This window comes from Pelmatolapia mariae, linkage group LG14 (genome assembly GCF_036321145.2).
Source record: "Pelmatolapia mariae isolate MD_Pm_ZW linkage group LG14, Pm_UMD_F_2, whole genome shotgun sequence".
Lineage (NCBI taxonomy): Eukaryota > Metazoa > Chordata > Actinopteri > Cichliformes > Cichlidae > Pelmatolapia > Pelmatolapia mariae.
Window position 1 is genome coordinate 27,375,473 of NC_086239.1, and position 16,996 is coordinate 27,392,468.

Consider the following 16,996-nt stretch of genomic DNA (forward strand, 5'->3'; position numbering starts at 1 on the left):
ACAAGGCACACTTGCTTGGGGAAAATCACAGCAGGGCTTGGGCTGTAACACCTCTGCTTTTCTCTCATGACCCAGAAACCAATGTCCATATCAGTACTGAATGTTGTCTTCTGTTACAGTAGTGGAGGAGGTAATTGAAGCTATTTTAAAACCTCCTACAGTAGAGACTGTCCACGTGGATCCTCTACTGGAGGCTACAGATAGATAGATAGATAGATAGATAGATAGATAGATAGATAGATAGATAGATAGATAGATAGATAGATAGATAGATAGATAGATAGATAGATAGATAGATAGATAGATAGATAGATAGATAGATAGATAGATAGATAGATAGATAGATCATACACTAGTATGGTTCAACAATGGAAAAAATAGATGTAAAGTGCTCCACATGTGTGTGTCCATGTAGGTGTGAGTTCAAGAGAGTCCGTGTGTGGTCATGGCTCACATGGGTGAAGAGGATGAGAAGAGGCGGGAGAGAAAAAAAGTGAGAGAGACTGTAAAAGGGAGGGACAGAAAAAAGAAAAAAAAATACCCCCTCACAGGCCGGTGTGTAATGAAACATATGTTTTGCGTTGGAGAGAGATGTGTGTGCATGCAAGCGTGAATTGTGTTTTTGAAATGACTGTGTATTTAATCCTACGCTTCTCTGTGTAAAAGTGAGGAGAGTGAAGCACAGTATCAAAGTTTAAGCATGTACAGTCTTATACTACTACTATTAATACTACTACTACTACTACTATTACAACTGTATGCTTTTTAGCATGAGAGATGAAAACGTAATAGGTCCTGACATGGTTTAGAGAGGGATTCTGGGTAAGTTGAGTAGATAAAAGAGCACGTTATGGGCGCATTACCGCAAACAGACAGCATATTTCAGTTTAACAAAAATGGAGTTGATAGCTCGGTGGGAACACAGGAGCACAATTTTTTTTACCAAATGATTTTTTTATGAGGAAGATCAGGACATGTGGCAGTTCATGGTATGGTGCCACGCAGAAGATGAGAGGAATGTGGAGTTAAAAGCACGACACTGTTAATGCTGGGCAGATTATTCAGATGGCATGATTTTGTTTGTTCTCTTCAGACTAATTGAAAATAATGTCTCCAGTTAGGCATTTTAATTAATTAACACCAAGGAATTTAGCTGACTGAACCTATGAGATCTCATAATCGTAAATAATTACTCAGCCAGTAGATTTCTCCATTTAAAAAGAAACCACTTGAAGATTTCTTGGGAATTCATACGCTACTGAGCTCCTATGTTAACAAGATAACCTAAAAATAAAAACCTAAACTCCACGCCCACCCTCCTTCGCAAGTTGCTTCTTAGTTGATGGAGAGAGCAAAGCAGGAAGGGAGTGAAAATTCTGAGGCCGGACTCCCAGTGGTGGTATGTTTGGAGGGAATTGCTTGTAAAAGGGTGGGTTAAGGCAAATATGCCAGATATAACCACAGTGCAATTTCAGTGAGCCCACAGATTGATTTGGGTTTATTACACTGTGGCCAACTGCATGTCTTTGCTGGCCAGCAGTGAAAATATAAAGCAAACCGTCCTCTCAGGCCTGAGAGGGTGGTGCTCATGGCTACCGATCATCCCTGCTGTGCAAGCAAACAGGCAAACAAGCATCTCTTACCCTGCATCGCTCTCAGGTGGCATTCACTTTACAACCTATATAAAAGGCTACCTTTGGTCATTGGTGGGGGTAACCTGTGGGGTGAGTAGTACTTCAAATATGTCAAAGCAAATGCCTGTGGTTTAACATGCAGCATTTCAAATATGTGTGACTCAAAACAGAGTTGAAAGAGATCCAAATGATCAATATTTCGTTGTAAATTATAAGCTAATGTGTATAACACTGTAATTAGTTTATCTGGCGCACAGAGGGTAAGATATCAGTGGTGTTGTCGCCACAGTTGTACTACAGGCCCTATTATTTCTGTGAATAGCGGGCTGGGTTTAATAAAGACCAGAGGAGTCTCAGTTCGACAGATGGATTTAATAATTCTCCACCAAAATTATATTTGTGGCAGTGTGATAAAAGCTTTGAAACAGCATTTGGACTAACATGAAGGAAAATAAACTTTTCAAGAAGCAAAACTGATTTGGAGAAAATAGGGAAAAAAGGACATTTGAAAATCTTCTTTTGGTGTGCAGTCAAAATACAATAGTTGATAATAAACGGTGTCTCTTTAATGATTAAGAAATCCTTAACTAATGCAGCAGTAGCACATTGGGCATTCACATGTTGTGAAATTCCTACTGACTGATGTTTTTTCTTTGTATTTCATAATTAGCCTATGCAATTACAGATGTTGGCAATCCGTTAATGGTTATGTAGTTAATGAATTTTAGTTTAGATTCTCTACAGCCTTTTTTATGTACCATGATTACAGTCAAAGGGAAATGTCAATTCCTTACAAGTAAGGTTGCAAAATATGGTGATGACTTTGGCTCTAATATGTACAACTCACAATAGTAAGACATAACTATCACAATATCCTAGTCCCAAGCATTTTTTACATTTTATTTTTATAATTATTATTTGTGTTATCTGCCCAGTCCAGAGTTAAAATATATTCCGTTTGCTATCAAATAAGACTGGCAAAGCAGAAAATCCTTGCGCATAGCAAGCTGCAAAAGAAATCAATTATTTGAATTCAATAAAATTAATTTGTAATAACTGACCAACAACCATCTTTCCCTAAAGCAATGTAAAACTAAAAGAAAACCTTAAAGTTATTAATTACAATTGCTTATAAAGGGTGCCTTGTTATGTATCTTACCGTAGGGGGGGGACACCAATATAAAACAAATACACTAAACAGTTCTGCATTTCACACTTTTATTTGCTTTACCATATTTTGAAACAATCTTATATAAGCTATATTTTAACTTTAATTTTTCATTGTTATGATTATTTGCGGCTGTTCCCCTGCTTCCCGTTGATACCCACGCACTAGTTACAGGAGGTGCTTTATTCCGGCTCTGCGGAGTAATTCAAGTGTGTGAAAAGGCTCCGCTTGTCAGTCAGACTTTGAACTGTGCACTGGCGCTCATCGCTGCTAATCTCTGACCGCTGCTTGTCATCAACAACGCTGCCGCTGACACTTATTCCCGACGAGCTCAGTTCTGTAGATTAGGATGAACAGTCGCTAACAGGGGCAGGAAACCCGAGGGCAATACCGTAGGGACCGAGCGGAGATTAAACGCTAGCTACACCGTTTAACGTTCACGTTACTCGGGAGTTGCGATGGTCCAGGCAAGGGATATTTTTTTAGCCTTGCTTCTCGTGAGCTGTACAGGTAAGGAAAAAATCTCACATTTGAATCAAAGTCCTCGCTTTTAAGACAGACCTGTTTTTGTTGGTGTTTTGCTGTGAATCCCCTTCTATTTCCACCCTTAAAAAAAAAAATTGTGACCAGGACCGCAGGCATCTCCTCGCCACCTCCGCCCGCAGGCACTCATTTAGCAGGTGCGACGGTAACGGTACTGCGACTGCTGCTAATTAGCTCACTGACGAGCTGTTTATTTATTTTCTCTTATAAGTAAAAACAGCTTAAAGCTGCCAGCAGCTAATGTGTTACACACTCCCATGCATTCAGAGGGGGAGCTTCACTTTGCGTGACCAGCCTGCTCGCTGACTTCGCATAATTGTACATTGAATAAAATATGACACCGAAGAAGAAGAAGAGCCTTTAAATTTATATTGGAGTGGATAGGAGCAGCATGAGAAAATGGATTTGCAGGGGTGGCATGCATTTCTCTGCATTTGTAGTCGTGTTGATGTGGGCCGTTCTCTCAGCTTGGATGGGACGTGTTTGTTGTTGATGGGGAGTGATGCTGGGCTCTCTGTGTTTGTAGACACACACACACACAGACAGAGACACACACAGAACGGGATACGCACTGAATCACGGGCTTCTGGGTTGACTCACGGCATCTCAGTTAAAGGTATAATCTGCATAAAAAATAAAACGCATTTTGGCAGGTACCTCTTCATGTGTACAGGTGCGATGGTAGCATTGAGAAGACGATGATGACTGGATGAAGTGCATGGACAGTCTGTGAGGGACAGTGTTTGGTCTCTCTGGTACACTGATGCATAGCAAGCACAACTTCTACTCTGAATCATCTGTTATGTAATCTGATGCCACGATAAAGGCTTTGAAATGAGATCCTCTAAGTTGGTAAAATGTGTCGTTATGTAAGTGTAATTGAGGGAGTTTTGTGTGAAATTACATTTTAATAACATCTGCCCGCCCCCTTTTTATTAACCTTAGTAATTTCACACGTGAGGTGCTTATGTATGAAGTAGTACTCTTAGCTACCCTCATAGGGGCTCAGGATTTTCGTGGGATAGCCTTTTAATCCTTTATGTGCAATCCAGTATGTGCAGGGGTGTTCCTCCATCAGGAGATGAAAACGCAGAGCTCTCCCTGCTCTGTAATGGTAAACTCTCTTGCATGTATTACAAAATATTAGGTAAAATAATAATAAGTCCTCGATTGCTGGATTAAATTTTCTCTTGTAGAACCATTTGAAGTAGGAGGAAGTAGCAGTAGGAGGAGGTAGTATTTTTATGATGTAATGGAGCAAGTATTTATGTTAACCTCTTAGCATATTTGAATTCAGTAGTTGAGGTGAATGTAGACTTGTGGACTTCCTCTTGGCTCTGTTTTTGACTTTAGAAAACCTATTTCATAACAGGAGAGTTTAGCCAATCACACATCATTTTCATACCTCATCAGGAGAAACAACAAATTCCATTTTGGTGGTGTAGTGGGTTAAACAGAGGTCCTTTCACCCAAGAGAGCTGCGTTTAGATCTGCATCATTATGTGAAAATCATAATTACAGTAATTTTGGTCAGTATTAAACTCACAATTACCTAACACAATTGGACATATTTTGTAGAAGCAGTGTATTAGAAAAAAAACCTTTTCTTTTATTAAAGTTGATTGCTTAAAACTTATTTATAATTAAGTGACAGATTTATCTGTCATTCCATTTTCTTCTGCTTCAGGGGGCTGTCCCAGCTTTCATAGTGGAAGCAGCATGGTATACCCTGGACAGTTCGCCAGTCTATCACAAGACAAAACTGACTAACTAGATATATAAATGTGAAATTAACCAAATCTGCCACTCTCTCATGGGGAGTAAATTTTGACTGAGAGGCCAAATTGATTGAAGGGGCTGTGCTGAAAGGCAAAGTAAGGAAGCACAAAAATTGTATAGTAATTGTTGAAAACCAAAAATTAATCTTAATTGCACAGTCCTAGTCGCAGTGCTAGTGAAGTAAAAAAGTCAGTGTTTTTTAAAAAGATTTTTATATGTCCTTACCTTTGCTAGTGTTTTTCTGATGGGAGGAGCTTAGAACCATCCACAGAATAAAACAATGGAAGTAGATTCGGGGTGTGAAAAATGAAACAGACACAGACGTGCCTTAAACCTATATTTTTTTAAATGGCTACCAGTGGGTGGTTGCACTTGCAAACACTTGCAATCCTATTCACGTTTCTTAGGTGGCATCATAAGCACATTGCGCAAGAGCTGCCCCCTGGATCGGACAACTCTTTTCTTTGGCACAAGAGAAAATCTAATCCAGTGGTCAGTTTCCTGTTATTTTACCTACAGTTGTCTAATATATGCAAGAACGTTTGCCATTACAGAGCAGGCAGGGCTCCACTCATTCTGTTTTTCTCTTATGATGGAGGAACACCCTTGCACATACTGGATTGCACATAAGGTGTTAAAAGGCTATCCCACAAATCCTGAGCCCATGTGAGGGTAGCTAAGATTACTTCTTCTTGACATGACCTTCGACACGCTACTCACATAGTCATTGTTTACATACAGATTATCTTTTTTTTGTGCTGTACCAAAAAGCTCCTTGTGATTGCTTTGTTCAGCAGCAGATTGCTGCAGTCAGCTGTAGTTTGTATAGAACATGTTGGTTTGCCTGCAAACACTCACCATTTACTACCCAAGTGCTGTTAAACTTGAATGAACTTCAAGAAATGAAGAATGTTCATCTTCAAAGTAAAAGTTGTGCCTCAGTGCTGCAACCAACACGTTTCAAAAGTCACATCATATACTTTTAAGGCTAGTGTTTGCAGACAAGTCCACATCTTCCACACAAACTACAGTTGACTGCAGCAATCTGCTAGCAAATCGGTTGGGAAATACATAGTTCTACCTTGTGACTGATGGCCTTCAGATGAGCACCAATTGGTCTCTAGGCCTGTGTGACAGAGAGTTTACTCACTTGACCCTGAAGCGTCACACATCCAAAATAGAAAACAAGTTATTGTCACATGGTTAGACAAGGAAAGACCTCATAAATAATTAAAGCAGCTTTGAAATGAGATCCAATAGACTTCAGTAAAAGTCTGGAAAATGTCCCTAGACTTAACTTTAACTTCCGTACAAACTTTACTGCTGGGTTTCTGGTCCCATTAACTCATTTTGGATCATTTTCAATGAAAAATATTCCAAAGACTTAATCATGCTATCTTTCAGAAGAAGGATTATCCAGGCTATTCTCATTGACTAATGACTTAGCCAATGACTGTGCAGTTTCATAGTCTGATCCGCCCACTTCGAAACTCCAGCACGGTGAAGATGAATATGTTCATCTCAAGGCTTAACAAACCAATGGGTGATGCCACAGGAGCTTCACCCATCTTTTATACTGTCTGCGCTTAGAACAGAGGGGAAACAAGAGCAATCCTTTTTTTATTTTATTTTTCAAATTTCTGCATACTGTATTTTAGTAAGTCAGACACAGATGTATTGCTTATTATATAGCATAATAAATCATAGGCGCCCGTGAGTAACTTCAGAAAATTCGAGTAATGAAATCATAGTGTTAGATGAACTAAAGAAAGTTCTTAACATTTTAATAACATGTGCATAATTAAAGCAGCTTTAAACTCTGGAAGTGTCTCTTCTGCTTGATAGAGAATATTTGTTTTTGTATTATTCAGTCTAGCCAAGGCTGATAAAATAATATTTGAGATCATATAATGGTTAAACTAGAGGTTAAGTTTTGGCAATTAAACAAATGTATTGATGTTACAGATTGCTTAAGGTTGCAACAAAAAAGGGGTTAATTTATGATTTAACTAGTTTATTTACAAAAAGACGTGGGTGGGTGAGCTTTAAGTATGTTGAGACAGCCCAAGTCTCTGCCATTTGGAGGAGAAAGACTATGCAGGTACGCTTCTTATTGAGGTTTCTCATGTGATGCTCGCTGTCACTGGATGAAATCGACTGAAAAGGAGTGCACCAAAAACCTCCTAGTGATTGCTTTTTTTGCTAGCAGATTCCCATGGTTGCCTGTGGTTTTTCATGTTTGTTTGCAAATACTAACCATTAGCCGAGCTAGTCTAGTCACTTCAAAGTGAATGTTGTGACTTTTATGTTGGCTGCAGTGCTGAGGGAAAACTTATACCTTTAAGGTGTCGCACTTTTCACAGTTTCACTAGAGCTTGTAGAGTAGCTGTACAGTGTTTCTATCAAAGTTTCTATCTTCCATGTAAACTAGGACTACAGCAATATTCTAAGGACCAAAGAAATCACTACGAGATTTTCGCCAGTCAGTTGGGAAATACTTCTTTCACTGACCGAGGGGTAGACCTTTGTGGTAATCACTTGATGCTACATTGTCACCACTGTCCAAAATAGTGAAGAAGTTGTCACGTGTCTGCAAAACCTCAGTAGGATGCTGGCAAGATTAATTCCTGTGTGATCTTGTGAATCCTGCAAGAATGTAATTATCATGCAATGTAAGGTTTATATTAACAGTGATGGGTTGATAGGCCCTGAAACCTACCTCATGTGCATATTATTAAAGTAAATAATTGTGATTCTGCTGCCTGGAATTTGATTTTATTTGGAAAATAAACTTGTCAGACTTGGACAAACTATGTAATATTGATATTGTTTCTAAAAACCTTTCCCTCAGACATCTTTGGCATTTTTCATTGCGTAAATATTTTGGCATCATTTTAAGGTAATTTATGTCAGCCCAGCCAACTAATTGGTTAGATGGACAATTTGGGGTTTGGTTTTGGTTCTGGTTCAGCTCCTCATGCTACGCTGATAATTCACATTCAACATAGAGTTATGCACAACAGTGGATAATGTAGAGTTATTAAAGCTATGTTAAATATGGATATAACAGTTACAGGGTACATGTTTTTCACTTCTTATTTTCCACTTCATTGCACTGATAATCATGGTCTATATTCAGTGTATCTGAGTGTAAACTGTCATAACTTCATGATTTATGACTCATAAACTAGTCACATTCTCACATAACTCATATGGCATCACTGAAGCAAAAAATATTTTTTACATTTCTTTCATTAAAGTATAAAAAAAAAGGTACTTTAAAATAGCACTTTTGAACTTCGAGCATGTAAATCAAAGAAAATCTTAATCTTTTTACAGATGATTATATGGTGTAGTTGCAGTATTAGTGACTGAACTGAGATTGAGGAAGGATTAACCCTCTTTCTCTATCTCTTTCCCACTCCTGATGGCTGCATGCTCAATGGGCCTGTTGAGCTGCTTGACATGATTATTAATTGATCCTCTTTGAACTGATAACTGGGATATGGAATCATTTCAGAAAATGAAACATAGCCTCGGAACTTAAAGTGAGAGAATTTAAGGAGAATTGGGCAAGATAAGAGATGACTTCCCAGTGTCCTCAATGTGTGAAACTGATGAATGAAGTGCAATTCTGCAGTTTGACCCTGCAGTTTGGATCCTTTGACCATGCAAATGTGCCTCTCTGGTTTACAGTAGGATTGTTTCACTTAGCTTGTGTTACATCATCAGTCAGATCATGTGGAAATTATGACGTTGCTCCATGCTGCACCATACAAAGCAAGATGGAAGCATAGACGACTCTAGGCTGACTAACAAAAGCTCCAGACTTCTGACTTAGCTTCATGAGGGAAAAAGTCCAATAGTTCCATCTTAATAAAGCCAGTAGATTGTGGCACATTGTGTACTGGCAGCACTGTTTGCCATATTGAGATTTTATTTGGGACGTCCACTAAAATAGATTTCCCTCTCCCAAAACACACACTACAGTCACCTACGTGACTACAACCAATCATTTTACAAAATTATATAACCCCACTGAGAACAGAGGCCTTAACAGTATGTCTCTGGCCTAATACCTTTTGTATCTTGGTTCAGCATAGTTATACCTTGCACAAAGACGATAGTTCCATACAACCAGGACTCCAGCTTCTGTTTTTGTTATTGTTAAAGTTCTTTTTTGATCTTGTCTGATATAATATTTAGAATTTCAAAATAATTGTCTTCAAATTGTTTGTGTTGCCAGCTAGCGTCAGTCATTTGTTGATGTTGAAAGACAGAAAAGGATGTTATTCAAGCTCAAATGAAAAATTATTTAGCATTTTTTTTTTTTGGATAACTAAATTTAACAATTATCTAAATGTGTAATTTTGATAAATTCATCTTTTTTGGGGACATTATATAGGGTTGCTTGACTGCCCTATATAATGCCCCCAACATATTAAACCAAATGTCTTTGATTGGCTGTGACCAGGATGGACAAGATTAGAAATGAGTATTTCAGAGGGACAGCACGGGTTGAGCAGTTTGTAAACAAAGTCTAAGAGGCAAGTTTGAGATGGTTTGGACATGTGCAAAGGAGGGATAGTGGATATATTGGAGGAAGGATGTTGACTATGGAGCTGCCAGGGAAGAGAAGGAAGTGAAGGAGGACATGCAAAGCATTGGTGTGACAGAAGACGATGCTAGGGATAGGGTGAGATGCAGGCATATGTCTGCTGTGGACCAGCCAAAAGATAAAAAAGATCAAAGCAAATGTATTTGTGTCCAGGGTTATCATTTATTAATTAAAACTGTAATAGGAATGCTAGCGTAATGTGTATCTGAAGACTTTACTAAACCTACTAAACCTTGGACTTGTAGTGTCAAGCCAATCTCTGCAAAATTGTGTTAAATGTTGGATTTGAAGGAAATCTATCTGAGAAATTCAGCCAGCCACAGTGGATAAAAGGCTAAGCCCATATCTTATCACCTCCAGTTTCGGTTATTTTTGTTTTGTCTTATCAAATAACTTAACCTGCCATCATATGAGTGTCCACTGACAGTCTACTGCTAAGCTTTAGAGGATGTTTATTGAACCCGAATTTGTTTCGCTATGTAACAGATTATGGAGACAAACAACTATTGCAGTGGGAACAGTTTCTGGGAGACAGTTGTCAGCTATTCATTTTTCAAGTGTTTTATTTGTTGAGACGTTCAATTTCGAAAATTTATTATGTTATTTTAACTGTTAAACAGTCCATGATGCCCGTTCCCTCACTCAGTAGCTCTGATATCTCTCACACATCATTTTTAACATTCTCATAGAATCTAAGGTTTTCACCCAGAATTAGGATGAAGCAGCAAGGGAGGGGGTGACTGTGTTTTTATTCAAGCCAGGACTGCTTGACTCTTTGGTGATGGGGACTGGATTAGACAGATCCAGGTCTGAGAGAGTTGAGGAGATTCAGTGCCTAAGGACGTTAAAAAAGATAGCATTACACGTGCATGTTACCCTGTGAGATACTGTAGGAGGAACATAAACATCCTTTCCTAAGGGTGTGCTCACAGAAGACTCACAGGCTGTGGGCTTAGTTTTTATTTATTTATTTTTCTTTTTGAGTGATTAGCTTCTGCTGGGGTACAGATCTTATGGCATTCCTGGGAGGTTTGACTTAATATATCTGGGATTAATATTAATAAAATTTAATTTAAAAGTATGAAACAGGTTAAAGTAAACTGAACAGAGTGGCCTGGGAGGCAAGCTGGGTTTGCCTTGTTTTTAATGTATATGAGCAGTAAAAATCTGCTTCAGACACTGCTGAACATTAGAGTAACTTCAGACTGTTCCAGCTTCTCTCAGATATAGACATGCTAATATCTCAGCACATGAAATTAGGGCAATGTGTCCTTGTCATTCATTGAATTAACAGAACACAGTATCCCGGTGGACATGTAACCCTAAACTCACAAACCTTTAGGCATTATTCTCTCTTCTTTGAAGTTTTCCCTTTGTGGAATTTTCAAAATTTTGAGTATCAGTTATCTACTTGGAGTAGGCAAGTCAATTTAATGCTCTAATTCCATCCAATGTTTTAAGGAAGATATGTTATAATTAAATGTTTGCAAACAGTTAAGGTTGTCAGTGGGTATAATAGAACTGATGAAAACCGCTAGTCCTGTTTTACCAAAGTTGACCAGTTCCCCTTATCTATTTAAATACTTGATGCACTTTCAAAATGTGTCACCTTTTCTCTCCTGGCTATTCACCCTTAAATAAAGACTTATTTCGCCTTGCTTAGGATGATATGAAGTGAGTACCTGCTGGCTCTGTTTGGCCTTTCTGTGCCCTATTTGGCAGTTAGAGAAGCCAGGAGAGACAGCACTCCTGTGACCCAAACTAAATCATCACAGCCTCGTCTGTGGCCCATGTGGCCCCCTGAAATAAGAGATGGGCTTACAATCATGTCATGTCCGTGCTGGGAGGAACTGTGTCCCACTTTACATGAGATGCAGATGAGCCTCCTCAGCTTGAGCTTACAGAGTCTTATCAAGCTTACAGTATGTCTGATTTAAGAAAATGGGTGTCTCATCTTTCCATAATAAAGTAACATGCTGTTGGCTAGGATTTGGCTCTCAACTTCTTTTGTGTAGCGTGAAGGGAAGCAGTGTGTGCGTCTTCTCATGCATCCATGCACATCGCGGTGCATTCATTACCGAAACACTGTAGGATGCATCACCATGCATAAAGCAGGGAAAATTTGGATTGCTATGCCCTAGGCTTTCTTTTGATTCAGTCACTAAAGTGTGTCACCCTCTCTAACATTATACTCCTCTACAGGGTTAGTCATTGCCTGGCAACTTAAAGATACCTCTGTTTCTCCCAGTCTTGACATGTGGTAATATAATTATGGAAAAAATCCATCATAGTGGTACCACTAGAGGTTTCTACTAGTGTGGAAAGATGAAAAATGTAGTCTTAACATTTAAAATCTTTTAAATACTGTAAAATTGTGCATTTCGTGTTTTTGATGTTTGACCATTTATATATATTAAAAAATGTCAAAGAATCTGCTAGCTTAATCAGTGAAAGTTAGAGGGCTAATGGTCACCACCTGCTTGAAGGACTTCTGGAAAATTGTAAAGTAAGTTATCCAAGCCAGAGCTGCCCTGCTCAAGACAGAAAATCAACTTGCAATTGCTTTTCTGGATGGCTGCTACACACCGTTAGCTGGAGACAATGCAAAATCGTAAATGAAAAAAGACAAATTCGAGAGTAGATACAAAGAAATCATCATATTATTAGAGAACCAGAAGGCTAACACTTTATTCTCCAACCTACCCTGTGTTCTAAAGCTTTAATAGTAATAAAAAAAGCTAGTGAGCCATTACAACTAGATTTTGAATGTCAACCAAAAGAACAAGACGAGATTGACATTTATGTGAAACTAGGTTACACGGAATTTGATTCTACTCTGAACAGGGCACACGCCTACTTCATCAATGTAAGACACTTTTCTCCATTTTAAAGTTTTTCATCGACTTTTCTGTGCTAAAGATGAATCATGACCTGAAATGAGCCCCCTGTGTACCATGCAAAATAGGGCCCAAATTTAGACTTTTTCAAAAACTTTTGACTCAAGGCCACTTTCCAGTTATTTACACTAATAGCAGTACTTCAAATAGCAGTTGAAGAACTAATCTTAGAACATATAGCTTAAGTTATGTATGTCTAATAGCTAGATCACTAATTCTTCTAAAGTGGAAGGATGCAACATCACCCACCCATACTCAGCTGGATCAGAGATCAGTTGCAGAGTAATTCTAAAGGGGCTCTGTTGACTCAAAAATCTGTTGCTATGAATATAGATTAAATGTGCTGTAAGACAATTTACCTGTTATACCCAGTCATTTGTAGTAAAATATTGTATGTGGTGTTTTGTAATGAAATAATAAAGCAGATTTTCTTATCCCTCTGCATTTGATTATCAATAATAGTATACTTTCTGTATACCCTATTTTCAATCTTTATCTATATTTTTGTGCTTGTCTTAGTGTAGAAGCAAAATGCCTTAAAAAAATCTATCACTGAACTAGTGCAGTGACACTCATTCAGGAGGAAAAAAAAAGCTAATTAGATCACAGTAAGAAGGCTCTATCTCCAGGGGGGCATTAGCAGCTATAGCTATATCTGATCCATTCAACATGCAGGATCCACTTTGAAATAATGACAGTGAGTTCACAGACAAGCGTCACTCCCTAAACCTACAGAAAATAAACAGTCACAAAACTATACAGTGTTAAAACCCCATTTTGCCACATGTAATGGTTTTACATGTGGCAGGGGTTATGTGATGTAATCCATACATGTGGAAAACCAAGCATGTTGATATTTTAATATAATGATAAACAAATGAGCCTTACAATTTGCATAAAAATCAATAACCTTGTATTCAAAAGTACTTTATGCATATTCCTAATCACCTTTTTGTAGATTTATTAGCCTGTAGCCACAGGGATGAGTTAAATGTCATATTATTGTCAAGTTAATTATATTTTATGGGTAAATGTTTCAGTATTAGGATTTTAAGAGCATTAGAAGAGAGGAAAATTTAGAAAGTGATATCACTGGGGCTGGGAATTAACCTCATTTCATTCTCATTCATGCAGAGCAATCTTAAAATTATGTAATGGATATGCCCAAAGATAGAGAGAAACCTACATGGCAACATGGACCCTATTTTTAATTTTTAGCAGAACTTTTTTATCTCCTGGAACTGTAGGTGCACTGACGTGGTAAAAAAAAGTGTTCATTTTGATTCCAATATGTAATATTTACAGATAAATTTCTGATCAGTTTGCTTGATTATTTGATTCTGATTGTATCGTTGTGTGATAATTGGCTGTCTGCTTTATTTCTAGCTGTGCGAAAACCACTGTGGACTGTTTTGCCAATCCTATTGAAATTTGAGCAGGATGAAGATTTTACACTGTACAGTCTGAGATCTTAATGTCCACTTTGACCTTTTGTTATTTTGACACTGGATGCAGGCCCGTGGTCGTTGATCTCAATGAATAATGAATAACTGATGCTAAGAAAACTATACCATGTCCTTGTATTTGCTTTCTTACTGCTTGCACTCTACTGCCATGCGTTTTCATATTTTTCCCCATTTGACAGACACTTCACTTCAAATTGAGGTGTTTAACTTCTAACTGAAATGCTTTCCACTATATTTCCTCTAACAGGGAGTCGCAACAACCCTTTTTCCCCAACAGAGTAGCTTTACTAGGAGTGTGTAGCACACGAAGAGGTTCACTCTATTTACCACAGACCCCAACCATTTTCATTCACACTGTAACTAATCAAATGTAACCACAGAAGTTTGGGTGTGGAAGCAATTTTCTGAAGCTGTTAAAGGCCATTTTATTTTGTTTTTATTGGGAGCACTGTATTCCTGACATTAACTGGCAGTGTTATGGTCAGCTTAACAGAACGCTTTGTGGAATTCCTGAACCTGGCACCCACACCCATTGGTTAGGAGGTGCAGCTGAAAAACTCAGTTGTCCATCTGAGTCAGAGACCACTGGAGTGCTACAGTGACAGGGTGCAGGTGATGGATGGGATGTGATCTGAAATGCTGAAGGCTGTTTAGATATTGTTGGGCTCTCTAGGACCAGTACACCATCACATCTCCATTTCTGTGTTGTTGTTAGTCCACCACGTTATTGGAGTTGAGTCCAAAACCCTGTTTTACTGTGCTGGAGATTGACATCACTTGCATTAAGAGGAACAACTCCTAATTAAGAACTCGCTGTTGAAGGCTGTAATTATACTGATAGTCTGTTCCTGCAAAAAATAATATTGTGTCTTTTTTCCGGAAAGGTAGAGAGCTACATATAGTCATAGATTTTTTTTTTTCCATTGATTGATCTTACGTGCTGTGTTAAAACACTTAGGCATAGTGGCAAAGTCATATAATGGTAGGGTAAACTCCACACACATAATGTTCTGCCAGTAATTCCACATCAGTCTTCTGGCTGTGGACATTGATATGGATGCTTTGGGATAGTGAGTCTGACATTTATTGACAAACCTAGGAAAAAACTAAGAATCTCAACATAGCTCTGGAAATTCCATCATTATATTTTTTGCAATAAAATTATCAACCTAAAAGTCGAATCACATTAATAGATAGACATGCAGCTCTTGTAAATATTTGGTGCCCTAAAATAGACAAGTGCTGATGACTCATAACTCATGAAATTTCACTTTAAATCTTGACAAATAGCTTTTTATGTTTTGAACATTACTGATCAAGCAGTGACATTAAACTGTCTGAGTACTAACCCATCAAGAAACACTTGGTAGTATTTGTTTAGTACTGGTTCACTGATATCATATTAAAGTATCATTGCTCAAAAACTAAATGAAAAAAAAAAGCCATTACACTTCATCATTTTCTTCATTTAATATAAATTAATCATAAAAAACGAGCTGCAGATAAAGAGTAGTTGACGAATTAGAAAACAGTTCTTCACCCCAGAGACAATTGATATGATAAATCCTATATAGAATTATTAAATAATTAAAATATGTCCTCTGTATTACTTTATTGATAGGGAATAGTTTTATTGTTATTAGTAGTGCTTCTAAATATCCAAAATCCAAAAAATGATACCTAGTTACTGCAGAAAAGAGTAGTTAAAAAAATCTACCAGTAATCAATAAAGCTTACCACTTGATTTACCCAAGTAATGTTTGCTACTAAAATGCAGTATCCAAACAGAATTTGTATAATACAGAGCTTTCTTTGAACCTAACTTTTTTCTCTTTTTAATGCCGTGCTGTGAGCTTGGCATCTTGTCTTGCTTGTCTGTCTTGCTCTGTTTTACCCTGTCTCTCACACTGCTCCCTAAAGGATCCCTACTCAGTATGACTCATTGACTTCCACTGGCTGAAAGCTGTCTTGCTCTCTTTGCCAGCAGAAGCCGGATGTGTCATGAACCCCATCGTGCATCTTTTCCATAGATGCCACAGCAGATGAAAATTGCTCTGAAGCAAATAATCTCACAACACCAGTCACGGTGACCAAGCCAGTGTGGGGGCGGGTCATCTATGCATCCTTAATATGTTTGAAACTGGGAGTAAAACATGAAAACCGCCAATAAGAACCATTGCCATCTTCCTAAGATTATCTTTATAGTTTTAGTATTGTATTAAATGCTACTGTACTTTTGGTTGTGATTATAAAGCTGCAGTATAGAGCAGCTCAAAACAAGGGTTGTGCTCAAATGTTAACAGTCCCTTAAAATGGTGTTGATTTACTTAACCCAAACCCTGTTAGATTTTTATGGTGGTGTATTCCTCAGAGCATATTTTTGATATTTCGTCTTTGTCAAGCTAAATGCATTTTAAACCAATGGGAGACTGGCAAAACAAACAAATCAGAACATGTTTTATTTTTCACATTTGCATTTCTTATTAATGAACCATTATTGCAGTGAATAATAATCTAAAAAAAAGTAAAAAGAAAGCACGTGTGATGAGGCTGCATGTATGCTGTTAGCAAACAGTAATCATCCCCTGTATCCTCAGTGGCATACTAGTGACTTGAGTGCATATTCCCAGTGGAGATTCCTTCACAACACCCACCATTAGTGGAAAGAGGAATATGCCCGTGAAGGACTGTTCTCTACCTTATGACAGCACATGGCTGCTTTCTCTGCATGAGTGGCTGCAATAACAGTTAAAACACATTTTGACTGAACAGGGTCAGGGCTCTGTTTCACTAGTAGTGCTGCCACCATGCTGAAACATTAAGTATTATTGACATCAGCTGCTGTGGCATTCAGAACACTGGTGTGAGTGAACCATATTGGTAAAGATGTG

The 16,996-nt window shown here is 38.0% G+C and overlaps 1 protein-coding gene across 10 annotated transcripts in view; it reads left to right on the forward strand.

The window, feature by feature from the left end:
* The first annotated feature begins 3,034 nt into the window (after positions 1-3,034).
* The window catches only part of ncam1b (neural cell adhesion molecule 1b), a 74,400-nt gene continuing 60,438 nt past the window's right edge, over positions 3,035-16,996 (forward strand). For 5 of the 10 annotated variants that reach the window (XM_063492857.1, XM_063492859.1, XM_063492858.1 and 2 more), the window contains exon 1: positions 3,035-3,312. In XM_063492857.1, the coding sequence (XP_063348927.1) occupies positions 3,261-3,312 (52 nt within the window). In that variant the 5' untranslated portion in view covers positions 3,035-3,260. The remainder of the gene's footprint in view (positions 3,313-16,996) is intronic. The other 5 variants (XM_063492862.1, XM_063492863.1, XM_063492865.1 and 2 more) reach the window with 3 other exon arrangements.